Source organism: Natator depressus, chromosome 1, assembly GCF_965152275.1.
Source record: "Natator depressus isolate rNatDep1 chromosome 1, rNatDep2.hap1, whole genome shotgun sequence".
Lineage (NCBI taxonomy): Eukaryota > Metazoa > Chordata > Testudines > Cheloniidae > Natator > Natator depressus.
Window position 1 is genome coordinate 196,876,520 of NC_134234.1, and position 17,916 is coordinate 196,894,435.

The 17,916-nt window shown below is 42.6% G+C and overlaps 1 protein-coding gene across 2 annotated transcripts in view; it reads right to left on the minus strand.

The window, feature by feature from the left end:
- NME7 (NME/NM23 family member 7) overlaps window positions 1-17,909 on the minus strand; it is a 159,286-nt gene extending 141,377 nt beyond the window's left edge. The window contains exon 1 of one of the 2 annotated variants that reach the window (XM_074973651.1): window positions 17,770-17,909. In XM_074973651.1, the coding sequence (XP_074829752.1) occupies window positions 17,770-17,772 (3 nt within the window). In that variant the 5' untranslated portion in view covers window positions 17,773-17,909. The remainder of the gene's footprint in view (window positions 1-17,769) is intronic. The other variant, XM_074973661.1, reaches the window with a different exon arrangement.
- Between the last annotated feature and the right edge of the window lie 7 nt (window positions 17,910-17,916).

The window sequence follows — 17,916 nt, forward strand, 5'->3', positions numbered from 1 at the left end:
GAAGAAAGATTGGGGGGGAAAAAAAGGGTTTCTTTAGTTTGGAGAAAAGAAGACTGAGAGGGGACATGATAACAGTTTTCAAGTGCATAAAAGGTTGTTACAAGGAGGAAGGAGAAAAATTGTTCTTCTTAACCTCTGAGGATAGGACAAGAAGCAATGGGCTTAAATTGCAACAAGCGTGGTTTAGGTTGGACATTAGGAAAAACTTCCTGTCAGGGTGGTTAAGCACTGGAATACATTGCCTAGGGAGCTTGTGGAATCTGCATCATTGGAGATTTTTAAGAGCAGGTTAGACAAACACCTGTCAGGGATGGTCTAGATAATACTTAGTCCTGCCATGAGTGCAGGAAACTGGACTAGATGACCTCTTGAGGTCCCTTCCAGTCCTATGATTGATCTTGTACAGGTTGAATCATTCTAGTCCAGCACCCTCTGGACCTGACTGGTGCCGAACCACAGGAGATCAATATTGTAACAAGCAGGTCTCTTTATTTTTATCTCACCAAGGGGAACAAACAGAACAACGCTTGCAACGCCGCCTAGCCAAGGTTTACCGACTCTCTTCATAACAAAGTGTTAGTGTTGTTACACAATTTTACTGTATTGGCACAAGAAAATAAGTAGATAAAGCATAAAAAAACCCATAAAATATGAAAAAGAAAGAGATAATAATACAGGTAAATCTATAATTTACTCACTTAAAATGATGCCTGAATTCTGCTTCCAAAGTGATGTGACAAGAACTGCGGACTCAAATTACATTTGAGTTACATCTGGGGTCTCTGCTGTAGGTATATCCAGGGTAGATGAAGTGGAGGCAACAGGATTTTTGACTCTAGAGTGCTGCTCACCGCTCCTGTTCGCTACCTTTAACCAATCTTCCAGCTTGTCTTGTCTCATGTATTTTGGTTTTTCTTTAATGAATTTTTCTCGTATCATGTAGAGAGACATGATCTCTTGCTCAGAAATGAAATGTTTTTGCTCCAATCCTTCTATTAAATTTGTTGCCAACTGAATATAGAAATTTTTTGTGCAACATCCTCATCATCATCATCACTGGCTTCTTCATTATCTTCGTTTTCTCCCTGCTGTACCATTTGCACAATTTCTTCATCCGTCATTTGACTAGCAAGTTGTGCATCTTTGTCGACTTCCATCCAGTCTAGAAGTTTTCCTCTCCCAAATCCTTGGGCAGCTCAAGCACTACAGGGTGGGACATACTGCTGGCATACTCCATTAACACACTAACAATTTTTTGGTTTTCAGATACTGAAATCCAGTGAACCTCGGACTCATCATTGACGTCAGGACTGTCCTCGAACATAAGGGCTTGCCACAATTTGTGCCTTTCATTCTTCAGAGTAGATGGAGTTACTCTTTCCCAGGCTCTAACTAGTGTCCAAATCATATCCTTGAGGTTAAATTCTTTCCTAAATGTTGTCAAACTCTTCCCATCATTAAGTGATACCAGCAATTGGTGCATAAACTCGGACTTGTACGTACACTTAAGGGATTGTAAGATACCCTGATCACAAGGCTGAATCAGTAAGGTACAGTTTGGGGGTAAATACAACCCCACCACATGATCTTTGACTAGCAGCTCTGCTTTATAGTAGGCAGAGCAATTGTCGAGAATCAGCACAATTTGGCGCTTTGGATCCAGACCTACTGAGGTGCAATAGGCTCTTGCCTACATTAAAAATATTTCTCAAACCACTCGAGACATAGATTTGTCGTTATCCATCCCTTTTTGTTGCCATGGTATATCACTGGGAATATTTTCACCCCTTTGAATGCCCTTGGGTTCACACTTTTCCCAATAACCATGAGTTTGCATTTGTGCATGCCTGCTGCATTGCTACAACCAAGGACAGTTACCCTGTCCTTCGACTCCTTCGTACCAGATGTTGGCCCCTCTGCATCAGTAGCCAATGTTTTTCCTAGGCATACAATGTCAATAGAGAGAAGTTTAATCGGCATTGTATACCTGCTCTGGGGAGAACTACTCATTTGCAACTAACTGTGCAAATCTGTCAACGTACTTAGCGGCAGCTTCCATATCTGCACTTCTTTTTTCACCGCACACACAATGTAGACGAATGCCATGCCTGTTTTTAAATTTCTGAAGCCATCCTTGTGCATAGTCAAACTCATGCTGCAGGTTAAGTTCTCTGTGGAATATTTTTGCTTGTACCATCATCATCTCACCTGAAATGCTAACACCTTCGTTCCAACGAAGCTTGAACCCATGTATAAGTGCACTATCTAAATTGCTCCTTCAATATCTTACAAACACTCATACTTTTTTTTTTTACTGTCTCTTTTGGCAAAAAGCTTAAGGATTTGATTCTTTTAACTTCAAATCATACGCTGTAGATGACCGTACATTGTAAAACTCACACAAGGCACGTACCGATGTGCCTTTTTCCAATTTCTGCAACAATTACACCTTTTGCTATATGGATATTGATACATGCTTATGCTTAGCAGCATTACCAACACTTCCACTGCCTGCTGGTCTCTTAGAAGACATATTTAGGGGTAAATTAGAGCTAAATAACAGCACAGAACACTGAGAGCCAGGATTGGCGGGACTTTGCCGGACAGCGGGAAACTTGCCCCCCAATAGGCGGACATTTAGCAAACTAAAATCATGCCGGACCACTGATGTTGCCAGACCAGAGAGGTTCAACCTGTACCAGTGCACTGCTCTGTATACACCACTGAGGCAAGGTCTTTACAGGAGCCCTACCTCATTCACTGTATACATTACAAGACGCATCTTACAAGGCTGTAGAAAAAAGTTACACTATAACGTATCACTTGAAAAAACTAAATTTGATGATATAATGAAAGACTACAGGGAGATTTTCAAAAGTGCTCAGCACTGGCCTAACTCTGCTCCACTTGAAGTCAAGTAGAGTTTTACCATTAATTTCAGTGGAAGTATAGCTAAGCTGTGATCCAGCAAAGCACTTAAAACACATGCTTAACTTTAAACATGACTCATCCCATGACTTGGGCTACTCACATGATTAAAGTTGAGCACATGGCTTTTGTGCTTTTCAAAATCAGAGTCAAAGGGGCAGAGTTAAAAATACTGCTGTCATTCATTGTTAAACATTTAGGTACTGATCCTGTAATGTGATGATTGCAGGCAGACCCTCGAGCCTATGTGGCACCCCTGTGAATTTCATTGAGGGATTGGGCACTTACTATGCATGTAACTATTTCCAAAGCTCAAAACTTGGCCAAATCAAAACTAGTGTTCATGGTAACCCTGAAAGGAACTCCTCTTCTATAAATTCTCGGTCAAATTTCAGCATTCAGCCTCCCACTATTTCAGCACTAAAGCTGTTCAAAACAACTCTGAAAGACTTTCTTTTTTTAATGCTGGGAACCGTGTATTTTCCCCCCTACTATCCTTACTTTCAAAAGTAACAGCCCCATATTTACTCAAACTTGTCACTAAATATTCATCCTCCAGTAGAGGCCGAGTTTGGAAAATTTCAGAAAGTTACCAACAACTGAAAAAACAGTCTTTGAAAGGAAACATTCACAAATCCTGAACTATAGCTGTCAACAGTGTTCCAAGCTATAATTAAAGTCCAATATGATATTTAAAATTTCTTCAGTTTATCCCAGCTCTTAATAATCTTTTGCAAGATATTTTAGCAAGAATTGCCCTACTTGGAACCAGAGGCAAGGCAAACAGTGACCTTCAGCCAGCTGATTCCAGAGAGTGCTACTACCAAGTAGTTTGCATGAAGGTTCCAAAGAGCACACCTTCTGAATTTACCTTGAACATTCTGAGTATATAATGGCCTATTAAACATTTATTACCCAAACAACGTTGCCAACACTTCTCTTATTCACCACTGTGGGCATATTGAGCAAGCACTTATTCTGCACTACTGTTTAACCAAATGGGCTCCTCCCAAAGCTTGATAAAGTTAAAAATACTCATTTTACCTCCAGTTGTGTTAAATATTAACTTGAATGTAGTTTAGCTAAATCCAGATTTTAGCCAGCACAGACCACATTCTGTAGACTACTCTGCAGCCATAAATCTTCTCTCAACCTTTTTAGTGCTGGCGACCCCCCCTTTGGACTTAAAAATAATTGCCCCCCCCAAGACCTGAAAAAATTGGGACCCCTTACCTTAGATATCATTAAGTAAATTATGAATAATACTCAGGGCCAACATTAAGGGGAGGCAAGCAGGGCAATTTCCCAGGGCCCCACAAAGCTAAGTTACATGCTTCAGCCTCAAGCCCCACCACCTGGGGTTCAAACACGAGCCCCACCACCTCGAGCTGAGGCATATAATTTAGCTTTGCGGGGCCCCCTGTGGTGTGGAGCCCAGGGCAACTGCCCTGTTTGCCACCCCGTAACACCAACCCTGCATTTGCGACCCCCCTAAACCCATCCCACAACTCCCCTGATGGTCACAACCACCAGCTTGAGAAATACTGCTTTATTATAAAGACAGATGGACCACAAGTTAAATTTGAAATGGATTTCTTATGACGAAACCTGTTCAGCATTTTCCCATTATCAGGTTGTAAGATAAGTAAATTACTTCAGGGAAAAAAATAAGGAAGTTAAATGGAATTACAAAAACACTATTAAACCTTACTAATCCTAATCAGCTCAAAGGCTAATTTTATTAAGATTTCTTTTTAAAATGATTTAATACATTCACTTGCCTCCTAGAACTTAAGACAGTTCATACTAGACTATTTCCCCTCTCAATTAAGGAAGGGTGTTTTCTAGTGGTTACCGGAGGGGACTGGGCAACAGAACTCTGCCATCAACTTCCTGGGTGACCTTGGGCAAGTTGCCAAGGGTTATTTTCCGAAGAACTGAGCACAGACAGCTCCACTTGAATTCAAACGGCGATTTAATGCTCAGCGCCTCTGGAAAAAAAAAAAATCAGGTTATTTGTGCCTCAGTATCTCAATGTGTAAAATGGGGGTACTAATACTGACCTACTTCAGAGGGATTGTAAGGCATAATTAGTGAATATTTATGATGTACTTGGTTTCAGAGTGGTAGCCGTGTTAGTCTGCATCAGCAAAAACAACGAGGAGTCCTTGTGGCACCTTAGAGACTAAGAAATTTATCTGGGCATAAGCTTTCATGGGCTAAAACCCACTTCATCAGATGCATGGAGTGGAAAACGCAGTAAAGAGGTATAAATACACAGCATATGAAAAGATGGGAGTTGCCTTACCAAGTGGGGGTCAGTGCTAATGAGCCAATTCAATTAAAGTAGTAGTGGGCTATTCTGAACAGTTGACAAGAAAGGAGGAAAAATCACTTCTGTAGTGCTAATGAGTTCAATGTAATCAAGGTGGCCCATTTCAAATAGTTGACAAGAAGGTGAGAGTATCAGCAGGGGGAAAATTAGTTTTTGTAGGGACCCATCCACTCCCATCTTTATTCAGGTACCACTACAGGCTGGGGACCAACTGGCTAAGCAGTTCTGCAGAAAAGGACATCGGGATTACAGTGGATGAGAAGCTGGATATGAGTCAGCAGTGTGCCCTTGTTGCCAAGAATGTCAGTGGCATACTGGGCTGTATTAGTAGGAGCATTGCCAGCAGATCGAGGGAAGTGATTATTCCCCTCTATTCGACATTGGTGAGGCCACACCTGGAGTATTGCGTCCAGTTTTGGTCCCCCCACTACAGAAGAGATGTGGACAAATTGGAGAAAGTGCAGCGGAGGGCAACGAAAATGATTAGGGGACTGGGGCACATGATTTACGCGGAGAGGCTGAGGGAACTGGGGTTATTTAGTCTGCAGGAGAGAAGAGTGAGGGGGGATTTGATAGCAGCCTTCAATTACCTGAAGGGGGGTTCCAAAGAGGATGGAGCTAGGCTGTTTTCAGTGGTGGCAGATAACAGAACAAGAAGCAATGGTCTCAAATTGCAGTGGGGGAGGTGTAGGTTGGATATTAGGAAACACTACTTCACTAGGAGGGTGGTGAAGAATTGGAATGGGTTACTTAGGGAGGTAGTGGAATCTCCATCCTTAGAGGTTTTTAAGGCCCGGCTTGACAAAGGCTTGGCTGGGATGATTTAGTTCATGTTGGTCCTGCTTTGAGCAGGGGGTTGGACTAGATGACCTCCTGAGGTCTCTTCCAACCCTAATATCTATTATTCTAATTTGATGGTGTCCAGTTTGCAAATTAATTCCAGTTCTGCAGTTTCTCGTTGGAGACTGTTTTTGAAGTTTTTTTGTTGAAGAATTGCCACTTTTAAGTCTTTTATTGAGTGTCGATGGATCCTAAGACCCTGTTGTGGCCATACATAAATCCTCCCAAAGCCCTCCCTACAACCTCCTCTCTCAGGACAAGATTACCATCCTGCCTGTCACTCAGGCCCACAACCTGGGCATCATCTTTGACCCAGACCTCTCGAGAATCTCACATTAAGTCTATGTTTAAATGTTGCCAATTCTTTCTGCATAACATTTCTAAGATGCAGCCTTTCCTATCCATCCCCAACCAAAGCTTTCATCCAGCCTCTTATCGTCTTATATCTTGATTACTGTAACATCCTTCTCTCTGGCCTTGACAAATGCCATCTTGCCCTGCTCATATCCACTCACAATGCTGCTCCAAAGACCATTCTCCTAACCCAGGGGTCAGCAAGCTACAGCTCCGGAGCCGCATGCAGTTCTTTGGCTGCCCCCTTGTAGGCAGCTGTTTTTGGGGGTTTTTTTTGATGGGGTGCAAGGTATAGGCTCTGGCCAGGAAGCGCTTACCACAGGCAGCTCCCGGCCAACGGCGCAGCTGGGCTCTGGCCCCATGCCACTCCTGGAAGCTGCTGGCACGTCTCTGCGTGCCCCTCGAGGGGAGGGGGGGAGAGAAGGCAGCGGGTCTCTGTGCGCTGCCCGCACCCGCAAACACCGCAGCCGCAGCTCCCATTGGCCGGCTCCCGTCCAATGGGAGCTGTGAGGATGGTGCTGGGGCCGGAGCCAGGGCAGCGCGCAGAGCTGCCTCGCCCCCGTCAGGGGCATGCAGAGACATGCCAGCAGCCAGCCGCTTCCGGGAGCGGCGTGGGGCCACGGCATGCAGCCTGCCTGAGCTCTGCTGCACTGCTGGCCAGGAGCTGCCTGTGGTAAGTGCCCCCCTGCCAAAGCCTGCACCTCCCACCTCCCAACCCCCTGCCCCAGATCGGAACCCCCTTCTCCACCCAAACTCCCTCCCAGACCTCGCACCCCCTCCTGTACCCCATTCCCCTGCCCCAGCCCAGAGCCCCTTCCTGTTTATATTCAAACGTCAGAAGTCCCATTAAAAAGTACTGGTGAGTAGTAATAACTTTAATACATTCAATTATTATTAGTTGATAAATTCTAACTCTACAAGTAGCTTTGCATGTGATGTGGCTCTCGAAAGATTTTGGTCAAAGACAAAAACAAAAAAAATGGCTCTTCTTCTTTGAAAGGTTGCCTACTCCTGTCCTAGTTCATCCCTAGGACTGTGTTACCTCTCTCCGTGAATCTGTTCACTGGCTCCCCATTCTCTATTGCATCTAAAACAAGCTGTCTGTCTTCACTTTCCAGGCCCCCACTCCACTATCATCTTTCATTTGCTATTGAGCTCTTGCCTTCTGCCTCCAATCAGCCCACAATGCCAGCCACCTTCATCTATTTGTTAAGCGTTAAAACAAGCACCTTCATGCTTTCTCCTATGCTGCCTCATGCTTGGGAAGAGCTCCCCATAAACACAAGCAAAGCTACATGGTCCTTCTTCAACTACCTGCTTAAGACTCTGTTTAACCATGAGAGACCACTGCCCATCATGCTGACTGGTAGTGACTCCTTTCTACTCCTGTCTATATTTATCTACTGTCTCTTCTCTTATACTTTGCCAGTAAGCTCTTTGGGGCAGGGGACCATCTTTTTTATTCTGTGTTTTACAGTGCTTAGCACAACAGGGTCCTGGTCCATGACTGGGGCTTCAAGGTACTATAGAAATACAAATAATAATAATAGAAGCTGCTAGGCTGGCTCATCCTCATTGCCAGCTGTTGTTTACAAGCCTCCATGAGCTTCTTTCCAGTGATAGAACTAGATACCTGTAGAAGCAGCTAGAAACAAGTTAAAAACAGAACTATTTGACCAGCATGCACTCAGTGGACCACAGCTTGAAAACTACTAGAAGGTTCTAGAAGGTTGTTGAGGAAAGATAGATTTGAGAGTAGAAATGTGTTCAAGCTGCAAAGATGGGCTCCAGAACCAAACTTCCACATAGTCTGGGGATGTTCAGATTGGGGAAATTGGTTCAGCCTAGTAATGAGAATGAAGTGATAGAGAAGGGCAAAACATAATTTAATGAATACTGGCGTTAAAGTTTGGCACAGGATTGCAGCTATATATACACATTTCCAGAGACAACCCGTGTCTGTCGATCACGGGGGGGCAGAGTGAGGGCAGCCGGCTTCAGCTGTATTACTGAGCATGCTCAGTTCAAGCCAAGCATTGCCTCTGCATACTTCCTCCCCAGCACACCTTTCTTCCAGGCCTTTAAAAATAAAATCCCCTGCCAGACAATCCCACACCCACCATCACCCTCTGTATGAAGCCCATCACAGAACTCATTTCCTGTCTGAGCAAGAGTCCCCACCTCTCTGAATCTCTCCCCCTGCACTCTTCAATCAATTTTCTTCCCTTACATCAATGAAACCATTACCAACTCAATTTCCATTGAATCTGTCAGGCTCATTCAAAACAAAAACCTATCACCCACAATTTAATAACACTCACCCATCCAAATCTGATCTCAGCCCCAGAGCCAAATTACCCTCCTCCCATCAAAATCACAAAACTGGAGTGCACTGAGACACAGATTTGAACGAGGCTGATGTCTCCTCTATATCATGCTAAAATAAAACCCCATATGCGCCCACCCCCAAACTCTAGGGAAGTTACGCTCTAGAACCAAGCTTTGCAGCTTTCACCCATCATTTCTAGTCTCCAAACTTTTCTTTAGAAAAAGGTTTCTCCCTCGGTTCTGATCAACAGCAACTAACTGGCCTTGTCCTCAATGGAAGCAGAGCCATGCTACCTTCAGCATAGCAAAACGGCACGATAATCCTGTTCAGCAAGGTTGCACCTAGTACTGTTTTTACACAGTTTCATAGTACTTGGTGGGAAGTGGATTCTTTCAAAATGAAGTGGTTAAAATTAATAAAGACAGTGTACACAGAACTCATAATATACAACTGGGCAACAGACCCATATCTTGAACAAACCTTATCAAAGCTATGTCTCTGCAAATAAAGGAGTGCCATCTAGTGTTCATAGTGGGGCTGAATGCTTCATTTAAATATTGTCAAATTAGAGGTGTTATCCAATTTCCTATTACTTTATTTAAGACATATTTAGCATGTGAGTAGTAGCAAACATTGTATAGTAAACTATACTTAGAAAAATAATGAGTTAATAGGAGAAAGTCAAAGATGAAGGCTTTATAAAGCCAACCAACATTTAGACGTGCAATGTACACAAGCATTCTAGAAATTATAAGTGGCATGGACTGGGGTGTCCAGGCAGTCAAGTCCTCTTCACCCAGAAAACGTTTGAAACACAGGGGATGTGGTTGAGTCTTTATATCTTGTCTCCAAAAGTGCCAGTACCACATGCTTCAGAGGAAGATGCGAGAAATGATTAGTTTTGGAGTAACCAACCGATAAGGGAAATTTCTTTCTTACTCCAGGTATATAACAGTTATCATGAGTTCTGGAACAGAATGATTTTGACTTTTTGTATACATTTATCCTGTGTAATGAAAGTGTGGATGTTCTTATTATCCATATTAATATCTGCTAAGCTCCCATCCTTAATTATGTCATGTGGCCCTGAGTCCCATGTGTCAATTATAGTTCCTTTTAAAACTATTTCCTTTTGCCAGTTTTTAATTTGACACCTTTCAATTTCATTGGCTATGCCAGGACTACTGGATTTCATTCCTGCATCTTCCATGGACTTTCTGGGTTACCGTGGACAAGTCACTTAAACACTTTTACCTCAGTTTCCCCATTTAACAAACAAAAGCTTTACTGAGAGGTGCTTGTACTTCAGAAGTCACCACACAAGTTCAAAGTATTATTAACACTACCATATAAAAATAAAAAATGTGTTATTCTAAAAGGAAGCTATTTTAAAGGTGCCAACCAGCATGGCATCTAGGCACAAGTGTTAAAAGCACAGATGAGCCTGAACATCCTCAAGTTCTCGAGTGTTTAAAAGACAGAATTATGTATACTTAGACTTATACATGCATCCATTAAAAGGAGCGTGTATATCCCTTTTTTTTATGCTCCTTAACAGTTTTTAAACACACAATCATAACAGAAACCATTCCTGTAACCAACGTTTTGAGGCCTGCGCCCATCTCTAATTAAACAACTCACAGTACACAACCCAAAGGGATCACTTTCAGTAGTGCCTTTTTTAGTACTACCATTCAAGGGACTAAAGTTAGTTTTTCTGGGAGCCATATGGAATTGCACTGTCTGTAGGTGAGGGTTATTTTATTTCCAAGTTCCTTTTCGCTGCAGGACCAATTATGTGCATATGAGTTTAAAGTTTGTAAGTATCCAGAGAGTTGATAGTCACAGTGCATAATTAGGATAACATTGCTCTTTCCCCTTTGATTTGGGGCATCCCACTCACCGGTTTTCTAAATCTTCATACCATACACACAACTGCTATTTATGAAGGTCTTTCATCCAAGAAAGAACACAAGCCAACCCAGTTTATACACTATACATTAAGATGGGGATAAGGAGGGATGACTAAAACAACTGAGAAGTTTTGGAGGTGGGGGGCAGCTGGGGGAAAGCGGTTGTGTAAAATATAGAAAGGATCTCAAGTCACAAAATTCCAATCAGTATATAAAAAATTGCAACCCAAACACTCCAATACTTGTATCACTTATGCAGTGGTCACTAAAACAAAAGCACAGAATCACAGAGCCCAGTCCTGCAAATACCACTAGGTACAATGCTTATTTCCATGAGAAGGCACATTTGTACAAAAGTAGCCTAATTAAACAGAAATTTAAGTTAATACCCTCCTGAGCAGGCTCGGTTAGCAGAAATCTTTCTGTTCAGTTCTTCCAGGGTTGCGCCCTTTGTCTCACCAGCCCTTTATATCTCCTAATCAGGGTAATAAAGTCCACATGCTTAAACTGACTGGGGCAAAAATACAGCTGCCTTCCCTCAGCCCAAGCAAGCTGTGAAGGGAAGGAAGAGCTGTACCTCCTTGACCACTGTGGCCTGACCTATTTACATACCTCCTTGGGTTTTCCCTAGTGTAAATTAGGGACAGGGTGTTTCCAGTCCACAAGGATCTCCTTCAGTGAGCCCCAAAGGATTTGTACAATTCTTCAGAAATGAAAGCAGGGATAAGTCACTTTCAGCACAATGAACATAGTGTGAAAGGCTACTAGGGAGGAAGCATGTTAGGAGACTGCTTTGGAAGAGAGTTGATTTTTGTGTAAAGATAATCAGATCTTAAACAGGGAAATAAACAAGAGAGTGGATTGCTCAGGGGTTTGATAATTTCAGGGTATAGAGCAGTAATTAAAACATTGTTAACACCTGATTGTGATTTGGTAGTCATTTGGCTTTGGCATCAGACCTTAGGTTAAAATAACTAGTCAGTCTAGACTTTGCACTGCCAATTAATAAACTCCATAAGCTTCTTTTACTTTCAGTGATGGCTCATCCAATAAATCCTGGATCTCTTTCACTTCATAGCAACACTTGAAATGGATTTAAAGGAATAAAAATGATCTGACAAATTTATTACAAATAAGGAACTGCACCAGGAGTCAGTGCTCCCAAAAGACAACTTATAAGTGATGCAATGGTTAATACAGGATTTAACCTTAGCAGATGTCTACTTTGTCTCCTGTGATGGCAATTACTTTACCCACATCATTCAGATGAGCCATAACTTTGCATGTATTAATTTTTTTTTTTGAGGGCAGCAACTTCTGCAAAACTGAGCTACGATTTGGCTTATCCAGTAAGTTATTTGCACGTCACACAGGGTCCTGATTTTGCCACCTTTACATAGGCAGAGTAGTACTTTACTTGACATGTACTGTAGTCCCATAGGGGTGGCAGTATTGACCCAAAATGAGTAATTGAAACAAGTTTTCTGTGGGTCAATCAGACAAACATAATGGGACAACATTTTTTTTGTTTGGTTGGTTTTTTTTGCATTCCTGCACCTGTCTTTTTAACTGCATGGATGCCAAGGGCAGAAGTCTGTATCTTTGTATCAGTTTATTTTCTAATTACACAGCCCAAAAATTCCAGGATATTAGCAGCCATATCTTCTACAGAGTACAAGGCCTGTCTGCCCAAAGGGTAACTTAGCAATACTAGAGTACATTAGTTCAGCATGGACCCCAATAAACTCTCCTAGTTGTTTATTTGAAGATTTACCAGCCAATGAGCTAATTAAGGCCCACAATTATTGCATTTTCTTTGTCTGTAATGGCTTTTTTAGCATATTGCACATATCACTTTATTTTCATTTGCACTGAAATGCTGCAGACAGGAGTAGTCATGAAACCAATGAGTTAGGAAACTCCTCTTTGTGGCTCATTTAGTCACAGAGTTTTCTAACTGAGAACTGGAGGAGTCAGAGGCCACGGCTCACATATCTACACTACTGTTAGTATTGGGATCCTTCTCTGGTACATCAGTCATGCTGAGCCCACAGATGCAAACCTTGATCAGGCAACAGAAGAGCACCTTTTCTTTTCATACCTTTTTCAAGAAGCCTCTTTGAAAAAGAAAATGCCATCCTTTTAAATTACAGCTGGCTGCTCCACAACAAAAGCACACAGAGCTGAGAACAATGTTGAGTAAAGTCTATTATAGAAAAGCTGGCCCTTGTCATACGAAGAGTTTTTACAGGTTCTGTAGGATGCAAATAATCTTGACTGCTTTTAAAGATGCAAACAAATGGCCAGATCCTCAGTAGAGCTATGTCAATTTACACCATCTGGAGACTTCTGCAACAGCTGGAATTCCAAGTTTACTGTTGCTGTAACACATTGGCATCTAGCTTAAGAAATTTTCAAGATCACTGCAGTTAAAATCAAGTCAGAACTACAAGAGTAAAAAAAAAGAAGCAAGATGATAATCAGAATGACAAGACAGTAAACTCTGACATCTCTGTGCTTTATGTCATATAGAACCAGGTTGTGATATTCAAAGGAACCTGAGGAAGCTGGCACCCAACTTCCATTGAACTTAATGAGACTACTCATAGGCTTAATATTAAGCCTGTGAGTAAGTTTTAACAGGATGGAGAGCTTGCTGTGTACTACTGGACAAGTCACTTTGCCTCTGTGTACCTCAGTTTCCTCATTTATCAAATGGGGATAATATCTGCCTATCTGAGTGTTGCAAAGATTGTTTGCAATGAACTTTTGAAACTGACAAGCACTAAGAACTATTATTTTAAGGAGTAAAGAAAATGAAGGCCCCAGTCCTCCAAGTGACTGCATGCAAGCAAACTACTGCACCCAACAATAGGTCCACTGATGTCAAAAGACTGTGTCACATGCAGTCACTTGCAGGATCAGGGAGTAAACCAATTGCTCCTACTGAATGGCATGCTACTGCATCTGGATTTGCTTTCTAGATTCACACAGTGTGACAGAGACACTGTTAAAAAGACATTTATATTTTTAAGAGGCATTTAATATTCCTACCCATCCTTGTGTGAGATTATATCAAAACATATAATTTCTATTAAAAACATTTATTTAAAACAGTCAAGCAAACACCATACTCAAACCTTCTGCTGACACACAAGACGATTCCTTTAGGGTGTTCACCACTGTACAATTTACTACAGGTGCAGATCACACATGTAGACAATGAAATCCCCAAATGTAACTGACTTACTTCTCTTTGCCACTGGATGGCAATGTTTCAAACTGTTTATTGATATTAGCTGATCTCTAAACCAATGCATTAGCATAGAAAGGTATGTATTTAAAGAATATTTCAGAGCTCCTCCACTTCCCTTTGTTCACACCAAAATTATAGGCCCAATTCTACAATTTATAAAGATACAAATTCTAATGTACTGCTAGAAAGGACTGCAGCACTGGGCCCAATATATACTCTGAATATTTTTGCATCATAAATAAAACCAGTATGAAACTGATTCAGTTAAGATTTTAATTTTCATGGTTCCACAGCGACAGTGTGATTTGTAATAGTTTCTCTTCAGGGAGTTCTATACATGTTTTAATGAATGCCATCATAATTCCTATATACAGTTTTGTTGCAGTTATGCTGGTCCCAGGATATTAGAGAGACAAGGTGGGTGAGGTAATGTCTCTTATTGGACCAACTTCTGTTGATGAGAGACAAGCTTTCGAGCTTACAGACAGCTCTTCTTCAGAAGTTGGTCCAATAAAACATATTACCTCACTCACCTTGTCTCTATCATAATTCTTAGTTTATACTGCTGTCTGGGAGCAATGCTGTAGTAAAGGGTCTGTCCGACTTTCTATCAGATTTTCAGGACATAATAATTACATTTAGGATGAATTTAGGTTTAGAGTATAAGATCTGAACGTACAGGAAGGAGCATTTTATTTTTAATTCAATATTCTTGAAACAAGCTGTTTTTAAATGAAAGTTGCCGTTATTAACATCCTTCTGATATTCAGACAGAACATTCACTTTTTAAGCAGGACCAGGTATATAATGAGTTACAAGGTGTACAACTGCCACTCAATTTACCTTTCTGCTAAGACACTGCATGAATTTCAAATAATGCTGATACTTTCTTAAAATGGCTATTTTCACATCATCTAGTTTCTTAGCTTGTCCTCACACTATTTCAGGACCACTGCAGGAGGAGACTATGTATGTGAGTGGCTGGTAACATACAGGACTATGAGGGACAGAAAGAATTTAAATATTCTCCTGGAAAGGGTTGCGGGAGGCTTATATAAGCTTCTACCTATTTATACAGCCTTCATCACGATAGTATCTGAGCACCACACAATCATTAATGGATTTTTTGTCCTCACAACACCCCACCAAGGTAGGCAAGTATTATCCCCAATTTATAGATGGGGAACTGAGGTACAGAGTAAATTAAGCGCCTTGGCCCAAGGTTGCACAGGAAATCTGGTTGAGCGGGGAACTGAACCACTAGTCCAGTGTCCTATTCATTAGAACATCCCTCCTTCTACACAGTGGAGTTCTGCTCATAGAGGGATTAGGAGCTCACCACAGCAGGCACCTTCCTCAGATGCATAGCTATTAAACTCTTCTCCCACAGAGTTTAGGAGCTCAGCATGACAGACATCTCCCCTGCTGTACATCTTCTAAGACTCACAAGAGTACAACTCTGCACTGGCACTGCTTAGGAGCCTCTTTTCTCCTTGTCCCCCTATAGAGCACTCTGTCTCCTTCTGCCACTGCCTACCCCATGACTCCTTCATTTTAGTAGTCACCCAATTTAACAAAATTGTTTTGTAATCAATTAACATTGTCACGGAATTCAGTGCTGTTCTCCCACATAACTTGACACAAAATCTAGGGCTAATGTCGCACATAATACAAGGGCCTTGCTTATAAGCATTATGATGTAAACAGAGTAACTCTGCTTCTGGGAACAAATATGGACTGCAGTGAGAAACTGGTCTTTTGTTACAGGAAACAGTAAAAAAAAAAAAAAAAAAAACCATGTTTCTTAAAAACAATGTGTGTCTACCTGATTCCACCTTACAAATAAAGGGATGCTTGGAAGCACACCACAATCATAACAATTACAGATTGCTACAAAAGGGCGGGTTTCTATGTTGATTAATGTAACAGGACTGTTGCTGACAATTTATTTATTCATGTTTCTCCTGGGATGACCCAACAGAATTTCAACCATTTATTTGAAGATTGACAATGACTTTGATACTGAAGTGGGGAAAACTGATCCTACATTATGTTCTGCATTTTAGTTTATAAACAAAGCTTCTGACTAGGATGGGGGACCACAAGAGAAACTGGAGCTGTTTTAAGTAGGCTTTAAAGGCCAAATTATGCCCTAAGATACATAAACGGAGCTCTCATTGACATAAATAGGAATTTTGCATACATATTTGAGGACAAAATTGGGTCTAAAGTGTCTTATCAGTATCAGTCTTTTGTTCCTTTTTAGACAGTGAGATTCAGCATTTTATAATCTTCAGACACTTGTTCATCAAAGTCCCTCAAAAAGCATTCTGTAGTTTTGTTTGAATTATTAAACATGCGCCAGGCACTAATGGAATCAAAGTGCAATAGTTTCTTTTTTTAATCTGTTAATTGCCTCCACCTTGGAGAGGGGTTTGCACTGTCTCACGAGTTTCTAGTCTGTATGGAACTCCAATTACTTGTGCTTAAGGTCAGCCCTGCGTTAAAAGACCAATAAAGCATTAACAACAGGTCTACTCACAACCCCAAGAAATTTATCCAGTTAGGTACCCAATAATATTTTGCAATTTCCTAGCACCATTTATTGGACAGTTTGAACATAATTTATAACCACTAATAGATTAAGCCTCACAACATCCCTGGGAGGTAGAGAAGTAAGACCAATGGAGAAATTAAGCCACAGAAGTGGAAGCAATTTTGTCTAAGGTCACGGAGCAAGGTATACAGAAGGTCTGACTAGATGATCACAATGGTCCCTTCTGGCCTCAGAATCTATGAAATCCAGGATTAGCAATAGAAATAACAGATCTCAGTGGAGTTACACCAGGATTAAATTGGTCTACTAACTCCATACTATTTCTTGCTTTTTCCTCTTCTTTATTTTGTAGCACACCCCATACCTTACATTTTAAAGGCTAAAATTGGGCCTCAATTACTTTGTCAACACCAGGAAAATCGGTGCTCATATTAGAGCAACTGACACCAAACGTGCAGCAGCCACAGTTGTAGCAACAATATCAACTCTGCTGTAGAAAGGGCTGGAGCATTTTTACTACCATGCCAAGCCAGCAGCTTAAGGCTGGGACAGCTGCCTGGTGGCTGGCAATTGTTGAACTACAGGTACTAACTTTACCAGTGCAGATGCACTGGATGTCACAACACGACTCTTCTGCCTTGGAAGAGGATGCTTGAGAAGTAGTAAACCAAAGCTCAAGACAGGACTTGATGCCAAGGCTCCTGCTTCACCCGAGGTGGTGGAAGGACGGAGACCGGGGTGGGGCCTGCCCAGCACCCACGAGCCACATGCCCCCCCTGGGAGTGGTTTGCAGTGGGCTAGTTCTGCTGCCAACACCCCACCAGGGCCCCTCACCCCGCGTCTGCTGCCAGGCCCAGAGGGAGAAAGGGGCTGGGCCACAGGGTCCGCGGTCTGGGGCCAGCGCGTCCTTCTGCATTGGGTTTGTACAGCGCCTAGCACCACGGGGCCGGGGGGGCCGCTGCTGGACGTTACGACAAGAGAGGATGCGCCGAAAACGAGAACAGCCCCCGGCCGCTCCGGGAGCCGCAGGGCACGCGCTGACCAGCCGGCCCGTTACAGGCGGCCCGGCCGCTCCCCAGAGCGGAGACACCCCCCGCCCAGCCCAGCCGTGTCAGGGAGCGGAGCGGGACCGCAGGGGCAGAGGACTCCCCACCCCCCATCCGCTCCATGGGGTCGGGGCGGTCCAGGCTACAGGAAGAAGCGGGGGGCGGGGTGTTGTAACGTCCATCCCAAGAAGAGCCACCGCCCCCCACTCACCATGGTACCGTCCCCTCCGCTCCCGACCTCGGGTGCAGCTACCTACAGCGTAAACTCAGCGAGACGCCTCCGCTTCCCAAGCCGCTTCCTGGCAACCGAAGCCCCACCCCCGCGCGTAACCCGGAAGTGCCTCGGAAGAGGTGGCGG